The 16678-nt window shown below is 36.4% G+C and overlaps 1 protein-coding gene across 28 annotated transcripts in view; it reads right to left on the minus strand.

Moving 5' to 3' along the window:
- Nucleotides 1-16678, minus strand: part of DLG2 (discs large MAGUK scaffold protein 2) — a 982417-nt gene that overhangs the window by 289778 nt on the left and 675961 nt on the right. For all 28 annotated transcript variants that reach the window (XM_039718578.1, XM_039718592.1, XM_039718586.1 and 25 more), the window contains one exon: nucleotides 12529-12698. In XM_039718578.1, coding sequence (XP_039574512.1) covers nucleotides 12529-12698 — 170 coding nt within the window. The remainder of the gene's footprint in view (nucleotides 1-12528; nucleotides 12699-16678) is intronic.

Consider the following 16678-nt stretch of genomic DNA (forward strand, 5'->3'; position numbering starts at 1 on the left):
AATGTCACAGCTAACAAAGTTCTAGCTACTCTTCCACATGATTATTTTCCTACAGTTTTATGTTAGTGCTCTTTAGCAGATATGTGGTTATTTCTGCTGAAAGCACCTTGCAGTTGACCCGGCTCAATTACATTTTTGCATTTTCAGACCACTTTCAGTGTTGAACCCTCCCAGAACATGGAGTCATCTGAGAAAAAAGAGGAAATCTAACAGAAGAGAAGTATGGTCTCTTCTAGTTATCATTTGTTGCCACATTTCTCTTCATAGAGAAAAGCCAGGCACAATTCCTAGGAATATTTCTAGGATTCACATTCTCTGAATATCAGAAAGGGAAAACAAAATTCTTATCACTTGCTGTGCCTGTGTTGTGCCAAAGTAGAATGCAGTAGAATGCAGACTGTTTATCCAAAGTGAGGAAGTTTTGTTTCCTTGGCCTATCAGGGCCAGGACAGCGTGTGTGTCGGACTGTCACGAGACAGTCACGACATGAATCAGGAGATGAGTGCAGTTCTGTGCAGTTGTGTGCAGAGTGAGTGTGTGGCAGATTCAGTTTAGATGCAAGGTACATAGTATAGCATAATGAAGTAATTAATTAGCCTTCTGATAAGCTGGAGTCAGATGCATCATTCTCTCTCCCTCACCAATGTCGGAGCCACCATGGATTTACAATAATCATTACTCTTCAACCTTTTCCTAGATGCTTATAAAGAGATTTCCTACTTTTTCAAATATTCTTCTGAGATTCTAAAAATATACTACTGATGGCTCCACAGTCCCTTGGCTCCTCTTGTTCATTTCAATTAGGATGTATTTTCTGCTTCATCTTTCCAGTTTTTCACTTGACCTTCTCCCCACAGGTGTTCAAACCTGACCCTTGTCAGCACTTAGATTTCATCATAAATTCTGGTGGTCTGTCATCAAGAGCATCAGGACCTGTGAGTGTGTAAGTATCTAGCTTCTCTAAGTGCTACCAGACCTATAGCTTTTTCATTCGAGGCTGAGATCTTGTACCTTGGTTGCTGATTTTGATAATGACAGCAACCTTACAAGAGATGACCTTTCTGTGAGAACTGATGCCAGCAAAAAGGCAAGCACTTTTCACATCTTGCCTTGAAAGCACCTACAATCACATCTTCTCTCTGTAACTGCCAAGTACATCTCTAAAATTAAAATCCTGCATTGCACAGGGGGATCTGATTTGCCATAGTAGTATTTAAAAGTGTAGTTTAAAAATAACTTTCAGAAATTTGGGCTGTAACATTTGATAATAATTTGAAATTAGAAATTATACACATCTGACCTACAGACTGGGGATAAGATTTACCCCGGTCTACCATTTACATTGATTTTAATTTTCAATTACAGTATATAAAATGTAAAAGTGGCCACAATAAACAATTTTATTAAATTATTTGCTGTCATTTTGTTTCCTTATTTCAGTTCTCTCTGTTGCAATGAACAATATGCCTTTGTATTAATTTCATAAGACAACCTACAAATTGTTTGCATAAGAAACACAACAAACAACCAAAACACAGTTTTGAGAAAGAAGTCTATCGTGTCCTTATTTGCAAATACCACTTTCAAAAATAAACATGTCAAGCATATCTTGGGGCTATTGTTCTTTTAGCTTGTGCAACGTATCTTTTATCATATCCTAAAGAGTTTTTGTGTCATTATACCCCTTTTTATGTGTCATGAAGCTCCAAGATCTTGCTTTGCAACTGTTTCTTCCTATCAACAAATAACGATAGGACAGGTCTTTTTCCTAAAGAATCCAAGAGCCGGCGTGTTATTTGTTCATGTAAGTTACTACTCAAAATTCAGAAGTCAACATCCCAGGTAATGAACACACAGCTTTGTGCTCTTGGAATATTTTTTATATACTCCCTAGTGTTTATGGTTTCACAGAGATTTCCTCCACAGATATAATTTGCTTTTTCAAGCTTTCAGAGTTGCATTTTCTCCAAAATTAGCCACTAAAGATATAAGCATTAAGCTATCTCCTTGCCTTTCTCATTCAACAACAGCCAAAATCTGTACTGGAAGAGGTCACAGTAATTTTTTTCATCTACCAAGCACATCAAAATGTTGAGAAAAATTTATCAACTTGCACTTGGGCCAAGTAGCAGAACTTCTGAATGAAAAAAATCTTAAATGAGTCTCTGCAAGGTAAGAAGAACAAGTGATACTCTCATAAATCAATGGCTTTACTGCCAACTCAAAAGAAGAACTGAAGAGCAGCTGCCTACGTGTCAGGGAGCACAAGCTTCTGACACAGCAAAGCTCAACTTTGTTTCTGTTAGAATTTCACCATGTTGGCAACAGAGGAACCTTCACTGCATGTAAAATTCAGCTGCCCTTTGTACACATCACTGATGTGATACAGGCAGAACCAGAACATTTTTGCACTGGAGTCCCAGAGCCTGGACTTCCTGGGCTCATATCTTATGACAGCCCAATTGCAAAGAATGATCTTCTGCACAGACAGTGTGTTACATAAAACAGCTGTGATTTCTAGGAATTCTAACATCATGCTTAGAGACACAAAACAAATAAAAACCCCCTAACTGATGAAGGAAAAGCAGTTCTTCAAAGCCGTTGGACAAATGTTCTCAAATAATTAATTGCAAGTCAAAGATAAAATACTATAGGGAGATTTCTACTTGATTAATATACTATTTATTTTGTTTTATAACTGAAATTTCATCTAGAATTTGGAATACTGAAAGCAAAATGAGGATGACAGACCTGCAGAAAGAACTAGGGTAGTCCAGAAAGGACTGGAAATAGCCAAATAAACAACTATTGCAGTTAATCGCTTTGGTGTTAGACTTCTAAGACAGCTATTTCCTTCAGATGTTCAGAGATGCCTTAATGTAACTCTTTCCTTTCTTTTTTCCAACTAGTGCAAACAAAAGAATAATATTGACAATCTAAAATAATTTTTAAATAGGCTGCAGTGTGATGTTTTATTTACCATATCACTTGAATCTCTAAAGCTGCAGTCAGCTTTGTCTCTCCACCATGATTAGAATCTGTAATGTCTTTCTCAGAAGACTTAAAATACTGTCTGCCCATGCTCACGATTACAGGGCAAAAAGAGACAAGAAAAATGAAGAGACAAAAATGAAGAGCTAAAGCGCCTCATGCTATAAAAATTTAATTAAATACTATTTGTTCTTTCAAAGGTGCTCTTCATAGCAATGCAATATTTTGCTGACGTTTTCCACACAGCAGATGTCTTGAGAAAGATCTGGACATATAAAAACTATCAAGAAGACAGATCTTGCTACATAGATAATTCACTGAACAATACTACTGTTCTGTAGTTTCATGTGACTAATTTGTACATTAGGCTTTATATTCAGAAAAGGATGAAGGCCTCCAAAGAAGGAAACATGAGGATTTTCAGACTACCCAGGCTAAATGAAATATATTGTGTCAACGAATGCGTTCAACACAGCAGGCTAATCCCCATATTCTGTTGCGTCAGGATGTCAATCAGACTCCAGCAACATCGTCGTATAACTGTTTAAAAATTATTATTAAAGTGGTGAAAGATCAAGCATAATAATAATTCTCTAAAATCTACCTGAAGAATTTAAAACAAGGACCAGATAGGTAGAGGAAAAGGCCTAGAAAACTGCTACTCCCTAGGAAATTCTCACTACTCCACTAAGAAAGAGGAAAAATTATGTTGGCCTCCTCTCTACAGAAAGGTTTTCTTCCACACTCAGCCCAGTAGTTTTAGCAAATGATGCTAAAACTGTCCTTCCCTATCTTTTGATTTATTGTGTATCTGGAAATACTGATGAGATAATTAACACTCACTACACTGTCTGCTGCACCTCCTGTCCTCCTGATGAAAACGGGAATGGCAGACAAAATGTATGGGATCTTCTCTAACTCCCCTTTTAACTCTTACACAGTGCTCTAGGACGGGGAGGGAAATGATGACCCAGAAATTTACAATCTAGAGGAAAAAAGGAGTACAAAGGCATGCTATAATGACAAAATTATGAGACTTACTGTATTACATTTAGTCAGGAGAAAACTTTGGAACTGAAAAAGAAGCTGGCCAAGATCCATGGGGAATTTTCCTCACACTTGGCATAGACAAAAAAAAAACCAAAACAACAAACCAAAAAAAGGCACTTAGTCTTTGGGATTTTTAAAAATTGCACAGAGTAAAAGGACACAGTGTCAAATAGAATCCCAGAACACACACATCACAGTTTTTCATACAAGCCTGAGACAAAAGATGTTCTAAAAAACTTTTCAGCAGCGCGCTGGAGATCATTATGTAACTGGGAAATCCATTTAGAAAGCAGGTTCCTTTGAAGCATTTCCACAAGGACAGGATAAATCAAGCACAGAATTTTTAAATGGTCTGCTTTACTGTTACCCAGAAGGAAACCATATGAACCAAAGCTGGAGATGCATCCATCACTTATCCAACAGCTGAGCACAGAAATTAATAAGTCCTGTCTCTAAAGGAAGCAATCAAAAAAAAAAACAAAAAAAAACCCAAAAAAACCCAACAAAAACAAACCCAAAAAAACCTCAAGGCCTACATCTTCCTTCTCTCAAATTTGCAGAAAAAAGTTTAGACTTAAACCTGTGACGGTGACAATGACAGTATGACAGTATCAGGGGAATCTAGTAAGTCATGCTGACAGCAAAAACCTCAGAAGTAACTTTGACCACAGCAAAATGGCCAACACCTCATGACAGACTGATAAAAAACAAGGTTACACTGGAACATCATACCCTTTGATGTCTCTACTCAGAGCTGATGAAATCTTGGCAACCGGATAATAATACAAAATTCCTACCTAATTCAGAAAGGACAAGCACAGAAAATTCTGTCAATTGAAATGTCAATGATCTGCTTAGCTCCAAAGATGGTTGAATTTGGTCTGATGTGACACAATTTCATAACACCATCTTCTGCCATTTAACTGCAATTGCAACAACAAAGATGATGGATTTATTTTCTTTCTCCACTGAAAACAGAAAGCAACCAGCCAAAGCTTATTTTCCTTGAACCAAAATCTCCAGTTTGTTGGCATCCAAGCCTACCTGCACATCTCTCTTTCCCTGAGCTGCTGCTTTTGTTCTATTGCAGCCACAGTTCATTAAGATGAAATGTGTTCTGCTGAAGCTGCCTCATCAGTAAGTATTGCTGAAGCAATTTAGTAATGATCTTAATGCACAGTGCTGAATTTTTATAGCTATCTCAATTGGCTATTAAAATACAGCACTGCACTTTGAAATTGCTACTGCACCACTTCAGAAATAGTTAGCATGATGGAGCTGCAAAAAGCAATGTTCATATCAGTGGAAACCTTACTCTTTGTGAATGATTTCTGGAAAATTTTACTTAAAATCCACTATCAGATTAGATGTTCATTTTGCATATGAACACAGGATTCTTCAGACCTGTTTGGAGAGTTCTTAAGAGCTTAATGGTTTCAAGGGAAAAACAGACAAAATGCGTATGTATAATATTGCTGCACAGTCTTCCCAGACATGTTGTTTACCTCTTTACTGCTAATGGAAAATGACAGTTTAATAGCAAAGAGGAAAAGCATAGTTATCATGAAAATATAAAAGACTTCAAGCAAGGAATATCCTACAGCTCACAGGAGAGCTCCAGTTTTAAGGGAGACAACCAGCCAGAAGGAGGGATTTTGAATTCCCTTTGAAATGATCCTTTCGATTTGGAAAATAATTTCTTTAATGACTGACTACTAATCTCCAAAGATGGTTAAATTAAGTCTGATGTGAGGACAAGCTGATTCCACCACTTCCTGCCATTAAACTGCATTTTTAGCAAAAAACATAACAGATTTATCTTCTTTCTCCACTAAAGAACAAAAAAGAAAAAGCCTGAGAAACTAGAACTGAAATGCCATTCAAATAATAACTATTACTTTATGAAATTGTATACAAGGACTACTTTTCCTCAGAAATGGAAGGAACCAGTTCACAGAATCAATGTGGGATTTTTCAAGAAAAGCTTCATAGATGGTAACTGACAAAAATGAGATAGCAAGTCTTTACTGCCCAAAGGCAGATAATGCTTTTGGTATTTTATTTATACCATAAATATAAATTATACCATAAAGAAGAATATGATAATAGCAGCTATATGCATTTATCATCACTTAAATTAAAGAACATGATTCTCAGTGTGGGAAATATAAAGGGGCAGATATAACCTACCACTTTCACCCCATCAGGCACTGGCAACACAAATGTGTCAAAATACAGCTGGAAAACAGCAGAGGCTTTTATCACACTTTTATCATCGTGCTTTCTAATTTTATGATTTTCAAGAGAATACAATTTTCATGTGATAAGCTATCAGGTACTCACATATTCTTACATTAGACAATCCTAGCCTGCAGGGAAGCCATGCTTTTTAGTGACGTTAACTTATAAATGATGATTTGAGCCACTATCTTAAAACTGGAAAAATATGCATTAGTGTTTGATGGAGCACTTTCTGCTAATTGGAGGAAATATGAGTTCCTTCAAGTAAAGACATTTCACAATAAATGGTATTTTAGTTTCAATTGTGATTTTCTATTTATACCTGAAGTGATACTTAAGGTAACAGTAATATGAACTGAAGCACTTAGAGCTGAGAACCAAAATAGTTTGTTAAAGCCAGAATTAAGAAAGTTTGCCTGCTTCCTCATTTTTATACGGTTCTGTCTTTTAAGTTGCCCTATTTTGCTCTGTTTTAGATAAGGATTCACAGTGCAACAGAAGGAAGAGAACATTGAAAACCAGAATAAATTCACGGTTGATAGGATCATAAGACTGAAATTCTTCAAAGACCGTAAGAAAAGGTTCTGCTCAAAATGTAAAAAAATTATTTTGTTTAAATACTTTGGACCTTACAAAACATTGTTTTTTAATTAAGAAAATATCTGCCTAACTTGTTGTAAAACCCCCTATTCCCATATGCTAAAGTTTGCTATGGCATATTTAGTGTCTCTTAAATTAGAGAAAATAAATCATTAAAGTAGTAGAACTGATAGCTGCAATTAAAAAAAAGAATAATAAAAAAATATGCACCATCATCAGTCTGAAGCAAGCACTTGCAATCAGTTATCAAACAGCAAGATCTGAAAGCTCTCATTGTTCTCTGAAATTGAGAAATAAATAATTGGGATTCTTTGCAAAAAGCCCTTTCTTTCATTTTAAGTGCTGCAGCTGAGATAAAAAGGTAACTTTTGATTTTGCTTTGCTAGATAAAAGTTGCAAGTTTACTCCATTCCTTACTGAAAGCAGTGCTTTTAATTTTTTTTTAATTAACCCTCTATTCTGCTATTCTGAAGTGAACACTTTTTTTTTTAGCAGACATTTTGAAGCACACATCATAGAAGCGTACTTTTGTGACTATTTCTGTTGTCACTGCAAGCTGGGAGACTATCCATGCAACAGAAAACATAAGACATTTCCAATCAAGTAATCAATCCAAATTAAAATACATCTCTTCTCATGAAAAAAGAAGCATGAACCTCCAGAAAACTACAGATAGTAATGGACTAGAGGGCATTTAAGTAACAATCCAAGATAAATTTACAGTGAAATCATACCTTATATTGATGGTGAAAAATCTCTGCATCTTCTCAAGAAAATCTCATAATTTACCAGAGAGTTAAAAAGGCACAAATTAAACCATACTGATTCTTTTCTTAGTATAGTAAGAAAGCCTCATTACTGTCCACTGTCTCTATTCAGTGAAATCAAGAATAAAACAAATAATTATGGGAAAAGAAAATCTACCATGTGCCACAGAGTCACTTCAGCACAGAACACAATGAAATGGGGACTCTGGAATTGGTTATGCCCAATGACGTAGTCTAACATTTAGACAGATATACATAACTCTCAAAATAAATGCACATTATGCCCTTTATATTAATCCTATTTTATTTTTGCATATTTTATTGAGACGTCTGGTTTAGGAGTTAATCTTTGCTGATTAAGAAATTTAAGATAAGAAGAATAGTCATCCAGAGGGACATACAAAATCAGGCTGAACAGTGCTTAAGAGATGCATTAATTTTTAATCTGAAGCCCCAAAATATAATCACAGTCCAAATTGATTAAAAGAAAAGTTTTGATATGGCCCTAATTCTGAGAGCACAAAGAGTAGAGAATTAAGTGCCCCTAAACAAGTTTAAGTGCCCAAAGCTGTGTGAGGTAGACCTCATAAGAACGTGTCACTGACCAAATTCACCAGGAATGAGCAAAAAGTATGCTTTTAGAAACCAAAAAGTGACAGAACTGCTGGTGTGTTGAGAGCCTTTTAATCTAAAATGTTTTGAACAGAAGGGCAGCTCCAGTCATCATGGCAAGATCCTGACGCAGCTCAAACACTGTAATGATAGGCACTATTATCATGAAGGGTGTGGGAAAGTAGTCCTGTTTCTCTATGACTTTATACTCAAGCCACCAGAATATCCAGATAGCAAATTAGCTGTCCTTTATGTTGCCCCTTTTTTTGGGTGTTTTTCAGTCTGACATTTTTCCTTTGAAGTTTCCTGGTACTCAGCTGTTCTGCTTCACATACCCTGAACTTCATTTCTGCAGTTCTGATGTCTTTCAAGACACCACATTTCCTACAGAAGTGAGGTCAACAGTTTACCTGATCCGACAGTGCTGTAGTTACAAGAATCCTTATCTTCGGCCCTTTTTTTTCCCCTTATGGTACATTATATCAGAGCTGATATTAAACTATCAGCTAGGTAGGCAAGTAGGTAGGTAATATTTTACATGACCTCTGTGTTTACCCAAGTTTCTGACTATCAGAAATTTTCTGCAATGGTAGAAATACATTTTTCTGCTGATCATTTAAAAAATGAAATTAAAATGAATCAAGTTTAATTTCTACCACTTGTGCATCAGCATACTAATTGTGCATCATCATACCACTCAATGCTTTTGGATTTAGTAAAAGTATATTTGGAGTGTGATAGGACAGCATGAAAATCTTGAGATCAGTGGAGCTACTTTGGTTTAAAAGCCTTCAGTCAAATGCAATGAAATGGGATGGAGCACTGGAATCCCGAACAGTGACTGAAATTCACAGCTCACTGCCCATAACAGTTCTTTGCAGGGTCTTACAGGAAGCTAATGCACAAGTTATACTACAAAACAGACAGCACCATTAAGCTGCTTTGTTTTAAATGCCTGCATTTTGCTCCCCAGGAACAAACACTGCAGTGTGGCAATCCATTCTCATTACCTCTAGTCTTGTTTCAATACAGAGAAAGAAAAGCATACTACTTAATGACAGGATTTTCAGTAGTGTCTAAATCCCAGTGATTTAAATAAGAAAGCTGCAAGTATATCTTTCCTCTGTTACAGCTGTCAGCCACTGTAGAGATGCTGGCTGCTAAAATCTGCAGTGCCCTGGGAGTGACTGAAACATAACACCTACTGTTGGCCACTCAATCATTTGCAAAGCCATACCGTGAACTGTATACCTGCCTGAAGAGACATGCAAGAGGCATACAAAAGGCAACCTCCCAAGCACATGAAAGAAAGGAAGAGCTTGCAAGGATGACAGCAATTACCTTCAGGACACAGACCGTGGCTATCTGCCAGTACTCGCTATCAGGTGTGTCAAAGTGATGATCAGCTTTAAATGCCTACACATGCTCTCTTTGAACCATTAATTTTCCTATTACACAACTAATTTGTGTCTTTGTTTACCTCTTCTCTCCCCAAAAATAAAACTAAAGGGTTACAGATTTAGCGTATATGACACTAGGAGAGCTTTCTGTAAAGCAACAGGAACAACTCCATGGGGATCTGCATTCAGAAGGGACCTCCTGGCACCACAAGACCATGCACTTCCCCCTGTCACACACCCAAAGCCATCTCCATACAATGCTTATTCAATATGTGATGTTTAAAATACATTCACCAAATTAATCAATGTCTTCTATATGGCAGTTGCTAGCTACAAAAATAAATGCCCATTTAAAAAACCTAACTGACCTCTATGGACTAATAACTTGTAAAAGCCCTCATCCTGAATATCTCAGATGAAATTAAAAGGACCTCTATATATAAAGCCTCGCAAATTTCCTTCTTTACCAACTTCAAGTGCTAAAAGATATAATCTGCTACACTTAGGCAAGTTAGGGATCTCTGAGTTTACCTGGTGTTTGGGATGCCAAGACTTGCTTTCATGTGGTGAATTCTCAGGGCAGTAAGGAATGAACTCAGTAACGCTGGCTTATATACTGAAGAGACAGTCAGGAAAGAATTGAAAAGATATTTGCTATTCCAATTTTAGTATGGAACAACCTTCTTGTCTAAAAACCAGATTTACTTTCTTTATTAATTTTGTAAGTAGGAAAGAAGGAATGGTGTGGAAGCTACCATGCTAGTTTTCAGATCCTGCTCTGGACATCAAACATCCCAATTTCACTCTGAGAAGTAAGAAACTCTGTTTATATAAATACTAAGTGGTTCTTCCATTGCATAGTAATGGCGTGAAAGACCAGTTCACAGATAAATCACCTGAAATATGAGGAGATAAGCATCACAGGAGTGACTACAGCCAAGAGTCATGGGTTTTATTCTCAACTTCTGCTAAGAGTTTGATGCCTCTCAACAGATAATTTTTTCATGGAAGATTTTGGAAAAAATGAAAGGAAAAATTATCTAGATATTAAAACAGTACTGGCAAGGTTTTCATCCCAACTACAAATCATTTATTTTATTCATTTTGCTTTTTTATCTGTAGAATACAGAAATCCTAACAGAGCAGGCTTCCTTACTGCCTGAATTATGACGGTAAAACCCCTGGCTTTTGCAGAAAACTAGCCCATCAACTTATTTTTTATCCAAGTTTCCAGCTAATTTGTTTCTACAAAAGTGAAAATATAAAAAAATATATTCAACTTAACAATAAAAATTATTATTTATAGCACTTATCTGTAGTCAACTTCATAAAAGAATATAGATACAAAATCATATTTTCAGCAGTAAGCAGCAAAAGTTCTTCAGCTTGCCCTAAAAGGCACTTTTTTGGTATCCATTCTGTTTTATGAAAATAATTGTAAAAAGAAATCATTTCGGGCATACACTCAAAACAAACACAAGGCAAACCCATTATTAGATAATGATTGCCTCTCCTGGCCCTTTTCACAATGTAGCAAAAATTTGGTCACAGTGAATAATTTTTACTGCTTCATCGCAACCAGAAAGGACAAGAAACTAATTTTAGTTTCTTTAGCCTTAGGTCTCTCAAAATGACTATCACATCACACACTTAGTTTACTTTCAAACCTTTAAAAACACTGCCTGCACTTCTACTCTGAATTCACATGCATACAAAACACCATTAGAAATGCTTTTCTGTTAAAAAACCAATCCAGCATTGTAATTGACCAGAAGAATCCAGACTTTCAGGGATTTACCATCAGATGCCTGTTTAAATATATCTTACTCTTCTCCAAGAGCAGAGCATAATGAATACACTGCAGTGTCAAAGAGTGCACTGTTTTCAGTGTTGCACTACCTTTGTTGAATGTTAGAGGTCAAGCTCAACAATATGTCTCAATATATTGAATATACTCCACTACTGCTATTAAAAAACCCTATGGAGAAGCATATTATAACATTCACATGAGGGGACATGTAAGGGAGAACACTGAAAAAGCTGCAGATTATTCACTATAGATAAAATAGGGAGAGTAATCTCATGCACACTGCATATGATACAGTAAGATACATGCAAATGTCTTCAATAATATATACATATATTTATCAATGACCTGCTTATGAAACAGATATTATGGATCAAAAAAATTAACTGCTGTCCATTCCATTCACATATACTGGGAAAATAAGTATTTTCTTTGTCCATAAATAAGGCGTGAAGAAAAATGGTTCTAGAAAGGAATTTGGCATTTTGTTTTGTAACCAGAAGGTTCTGCTGGAAGCAATAAAGCTTATTTAGATTAGTGAAGTTTTGTGCTAGATTTCCACATAATTTTGTTGAAGAATAAAATAAAATTCTTCCATGCATCTGAGTAAGTTGATAGTCTTGTCTTCAGGTTCAAAGATAACTGGAAAAAAAACATAATGAAAGTAGAGAGGGCAAGCTGGATAATCAAAATGCCTTCTGAAAAGAGGAAGAATTCAGAAACACCACATTCAACAGCACCTTAAATCAAAGTGAAAGGTCTGAGCAGAGGAACTTTAGAGATAGCGTATGTGCTGCCACATAGTATCTCTGTGTGTCTTTAGAAGGTAGAGACATCCCTGTAGTAAACATCTAATGAAGCAAACCACAACTCCTTGAACTCCTTTATATTTCAGGAAGAGACATAACCATGAATTCAAGTTCTACCAGCCTACATGAACTACATTCCAGTATTTGACAGGTCAACCAGTTAGCAAATCAACAAGGTCAGATGGCATTTAAGCTACAAGAGAGGTTAAACACCAAGCTGAAAATGCATGTCTTTTTAATTTCTTATCTACCTTTCGGTCCTTTGAACAACTTGATCTCCACGACGGTCTCCAGTATAGGTCTCCTTCGCCGCACGTACAATCGCACTATGGAACCAGCCTCCTTCAGGGCCTCCACGGCTTTGCTGTGTGACACTTCCGACACGTCAACCTCGTTCACTCGCAAGATGCAGTCATTGACCCTACAAGAAAAACAAAGAACCACAGGTACTGAATGCTTCAGCTGTTAATTCGGACCAAACAAAGTTTTGTCAGCAGTGCTGTAAAATGAAGATGACGTCACTGGGAATCACAGAATTGTAGAATATGATGAGCTGCAAGGGACCCACAAGGATCATCAAGTCCAGGTCTGCCAGATGACAGACTTAGTGCAATATGCTTCACAAGCAATGAGACAGAGCAACTCACTCCTTCCAAAAGACATATCTGATTCAAACTGGAGTCTACCCAATCACTCACACCTACCATCCTCCTTCATAAACTGAGGTTATGTGCACTATAGTTATAGAAATAAGTAATAATTTGTCTTTACAGCAAAAAGCAGACAATTTAAACATGAATGCTTGATAATAAATAATTCACTGAAGTTAAATTCTTTGTTTTCAACACTGGCTGTAGGCTACAAGATCTGCTGTATGGTAATTGCATTTTCTTTTTTATAAGAATACTACTAGAATTCCCTCATCAAAGTTTTACTTTGAGCATTTACTACAGTATCTGAGGATAGACTTATAATCACCCTCAATGTCCTGGTTAGATGGAGCTGCATTCTCCTTATCTGACAGATTTGTCCTAGTTGGGAAGGAAATCTACAACTTAAGAGCAGTAAAATCTATCTCCAAAGCAGCATGCTAATGACTTAACTACTGGGCCATCCTTTCTTTGCAAATGAAGACAAGTGAAAAGAACTAGATTCATTGAGATTCTACTGCTCTTGAGCAGTACATTTGTTGTGAGATGCCTCTAAGTATTTTGGGTACAGAAGAAAAAGGCATATTGTAAATTATTGTATTCTTCTGCATGTCTGAAAGGACAATCAGCGAAGCAAATATGGGTTGCTAAAAATATTCCCATTTCTGACATGTTTCTATACATAAAAATCAACTATCAAATGTGACTCTTTACAGCAAAAGAACACTTGATCTGGATATTGATTAGAAGTCAGCACATGAAGGGAGAATGAAACTTTACCTAAGTTTATCGGAACTCTGAGAATTTAGATGGTTTTTGCCATGTTCTTGTGCTGCTGTTTTTGTTTCAAACAAATCAAAATGACAAAAAGAACACAGTTATTTTAAACTGGTCAAACTTGGAAAGGACACAAAGCTCATGCATCCCTTCTGAGAAATAGTACTGTATCACAAAGTTTCTAGATATCATTCAAAGGTCGGGTTTGGTAGTTTACTCTAATGCCAGAAGCTTTCATGGCTGGGAGGGGCTTTAAGCACCTGGTGTATTGGAAAGTGTCACTGCCCAAAGCTGGGAATGATGGAACTAAGGGATCTTTACAGTCCCTTCCAACCCAAAACAAACTATGCTACTATGATTCTCTGCCTTTCCACATCTGCCGGCTTTTTTTCTTCCTCATGAGGTTAATTATTCAATTTTTAGTAAATAAATACAATATTCAAGAACATACATGCATATGCTGCAACAAAATAAACCTAAAAGGATAATAGCAAAAAGGTCAGTAAACCCAGTTTAAGAAAATTCTTTCAGATTTTTAAGTGCATAGTCTTACCCCTTAGGGAGAAAACTACTCTGTCCTAGCAAGCAGCTCTCCAATGCATTTTCCTGGCTTTACGTTCACCTGCCAAGTCTACAGCAAAATTTTATTTTTGTGATTTCTTTTCTCATTATTGCTGGATATGCCCTATACCTGTAAATTGGTTTCAGATGGTGACAGATCTGTGTCCAGGAGAAGATCTGCCTGACAATCCAAGATAACACAAGTCCAACAGAAGCGATCCTAGTAGTTTCACCAATACATACAACAGAGAAAGATTTGGGCTGGGAGGGACCTCATACATCTTAGCTTTTTGGGCTGCCAGTGCACATTGCAAGGTCATGTTGAGCTTCTCATCCATCAATATCTCCAAGCTGTTCTCCTCAGTCCTGCTCTCAAATATTATGCATACATCTAATTTGATTAAGGTCTGTAGAATCCCCCACACAACACATTAATATTAGTTTGGCAGCTCTTCATATGGCACACTGGCTTATCTAGGTTCTTTAACATAATGCACATATTCAACAAAATTTTTGTAGTATAAATTCAATATGAAAGACCTCAGATAGTTAAATATAGAACACATGCAACAATCATGTAAAACAACTACAACTGATAGAAAAAATATCAGATATACTTTGTTAAGGGGGAAGGTCAGGGTCTCCAAGGACTACCAATTGTTGATATCTTCAAAGCAGATAAGGGCTTGTATTAAGGAAAAAAACCCTGTTTTAAGGGTTTAAATTTCACTATATTTGTCTGAGTTTGATTTTTACTGTTTTCAAGAAACTGCAGACATCCTTGAAAAGTCTATAAACGCTTCAGTCAACTTGTAAGTAAAGAAGACAAGTACGATCCTTAGGCACTGACTGGACATATAGTAGGTGACAACTGGTAATGATCATTCTGTTCCCTTGTTCTGTGCAATATGGTGCCCTGGAGGGGAACCCAAAGCGGTGTGGTGTGGCAGCTAAGAGCCCCAGAAGACCAAATGGTCCTGCCAACACACATTAGCCCACTTGCAGCTCCATAACAAAGCTAACTGGAACTAACTATGAACTGAAGAACAAGGAAATAATCTGTACTCTGTGGATCAACATCATGATACCAAATCCTGTAGTAATCCACAGGTCTAAGCTATCATCCAGACACCTCCAGCTAAGTTGTATGACAATGCTGCTTTTCAAAAGTAGAGTTACCATGCTTTCCATTGCAGAATGGCCAGCATTCACTGATTCTTTAAAACCAAAGCTAACTGATTTTTTTTTAGTTGCCTCCTCAGAAAAACTCAATTTGAGACGGAATTTCTTTATTCTTTAGTGAGAGCACAGAAATCAAGGTAAAAATAGTTATAATGGGAGAATGAGTGCAAAACTATGGAATATATCAGGTAGATACACACCTCCATATACCACTATGGAGATATCAGATAGGCTACAGAGATAAGACAAAGAAACACTAAGCTTTCTCTTTATCCTTTGCTCCAGTGTCTAGCCTTTTTAGCCTAAGTTTCCCTACAAAACTCTTGATATTTTCTTTCTTCCAGAACTCACAAGAGCACAGCACCTTAAGCAAGAACACAAGCTTCTAGGTTGCAAGTTGAAAGGATTATTATCTTTTCTTCAAGAGGTCACCAAATAATTATAATTAAATCATCTGACCTTAAGAGAACAGGTCTAGTCCATTAGCTAAAGAAGGATGACTCTCCCCCACTTTGATTTTTTTTAAAATTCTATACACACCCTTCCTATTCCATAATAACTAGAATTTACAGCCCATGGGATAAAAAAATGTACATAATGATGCTGGCTCATATAACTTCCTTCTAAGAGGAATAATACTTTTTTAAAAACTTCCAGTAAGAATTCAGAATAAAGGATATCACGTTTACTACAGCAGTCTTCAGATCTGCCTTTAAAATCACGGAATACAGAGCTAACACTAAATGCCAATGATGCGTATGCACCTAAGGGCATAGTTTCCTTATGTATAATGATCCTTAGAGACATGATCCAATTTCTGTAGCAAATTCACATATACTCTTAGACCCCTTTCTGACACTGTAAAGTAGTGTAAAACTACTTCTATGTCTATTTCAAAAATAAAGAGATAAAATTTATCAGTGGAAGAAAATTCCTGTCTGTCCCTGGAAGCTGGAGGGGAACTAGTGCTTATGAAAATGTCTGATGAAGGTAATAGCCAATCCTAACTCAAAATTTGACACTTATGTGATTTATAATGAAATTCCTGAAATAACTACTGAAAATAGCACTTGATAAAACTTAAGATGGGGGAAGGGGTTTATAACTTACAAATGACACAGCAGAATTAAAACCAAACTTAATAATAATTTGAAATCCTAGGATTGATTTTGATTTAAAAATATGTGGAAATATTGGTGCAACAAAATGATAAACTTAACTGTATTTGACA

This window comes from Passer montanus, unplaced genomic scaffold (assembly GCF_014805655.1).
Source record: "Passer montanus isolate IOZ18808 unplaced genomic scaffold, ASM1480565v1 scaffold4, whole genome shotgun sequence".
NCBI lineage: Eukaryota > Metazoa > Chordata > Aves > Passeriformes > Passeridae > Passer > Passer montanus.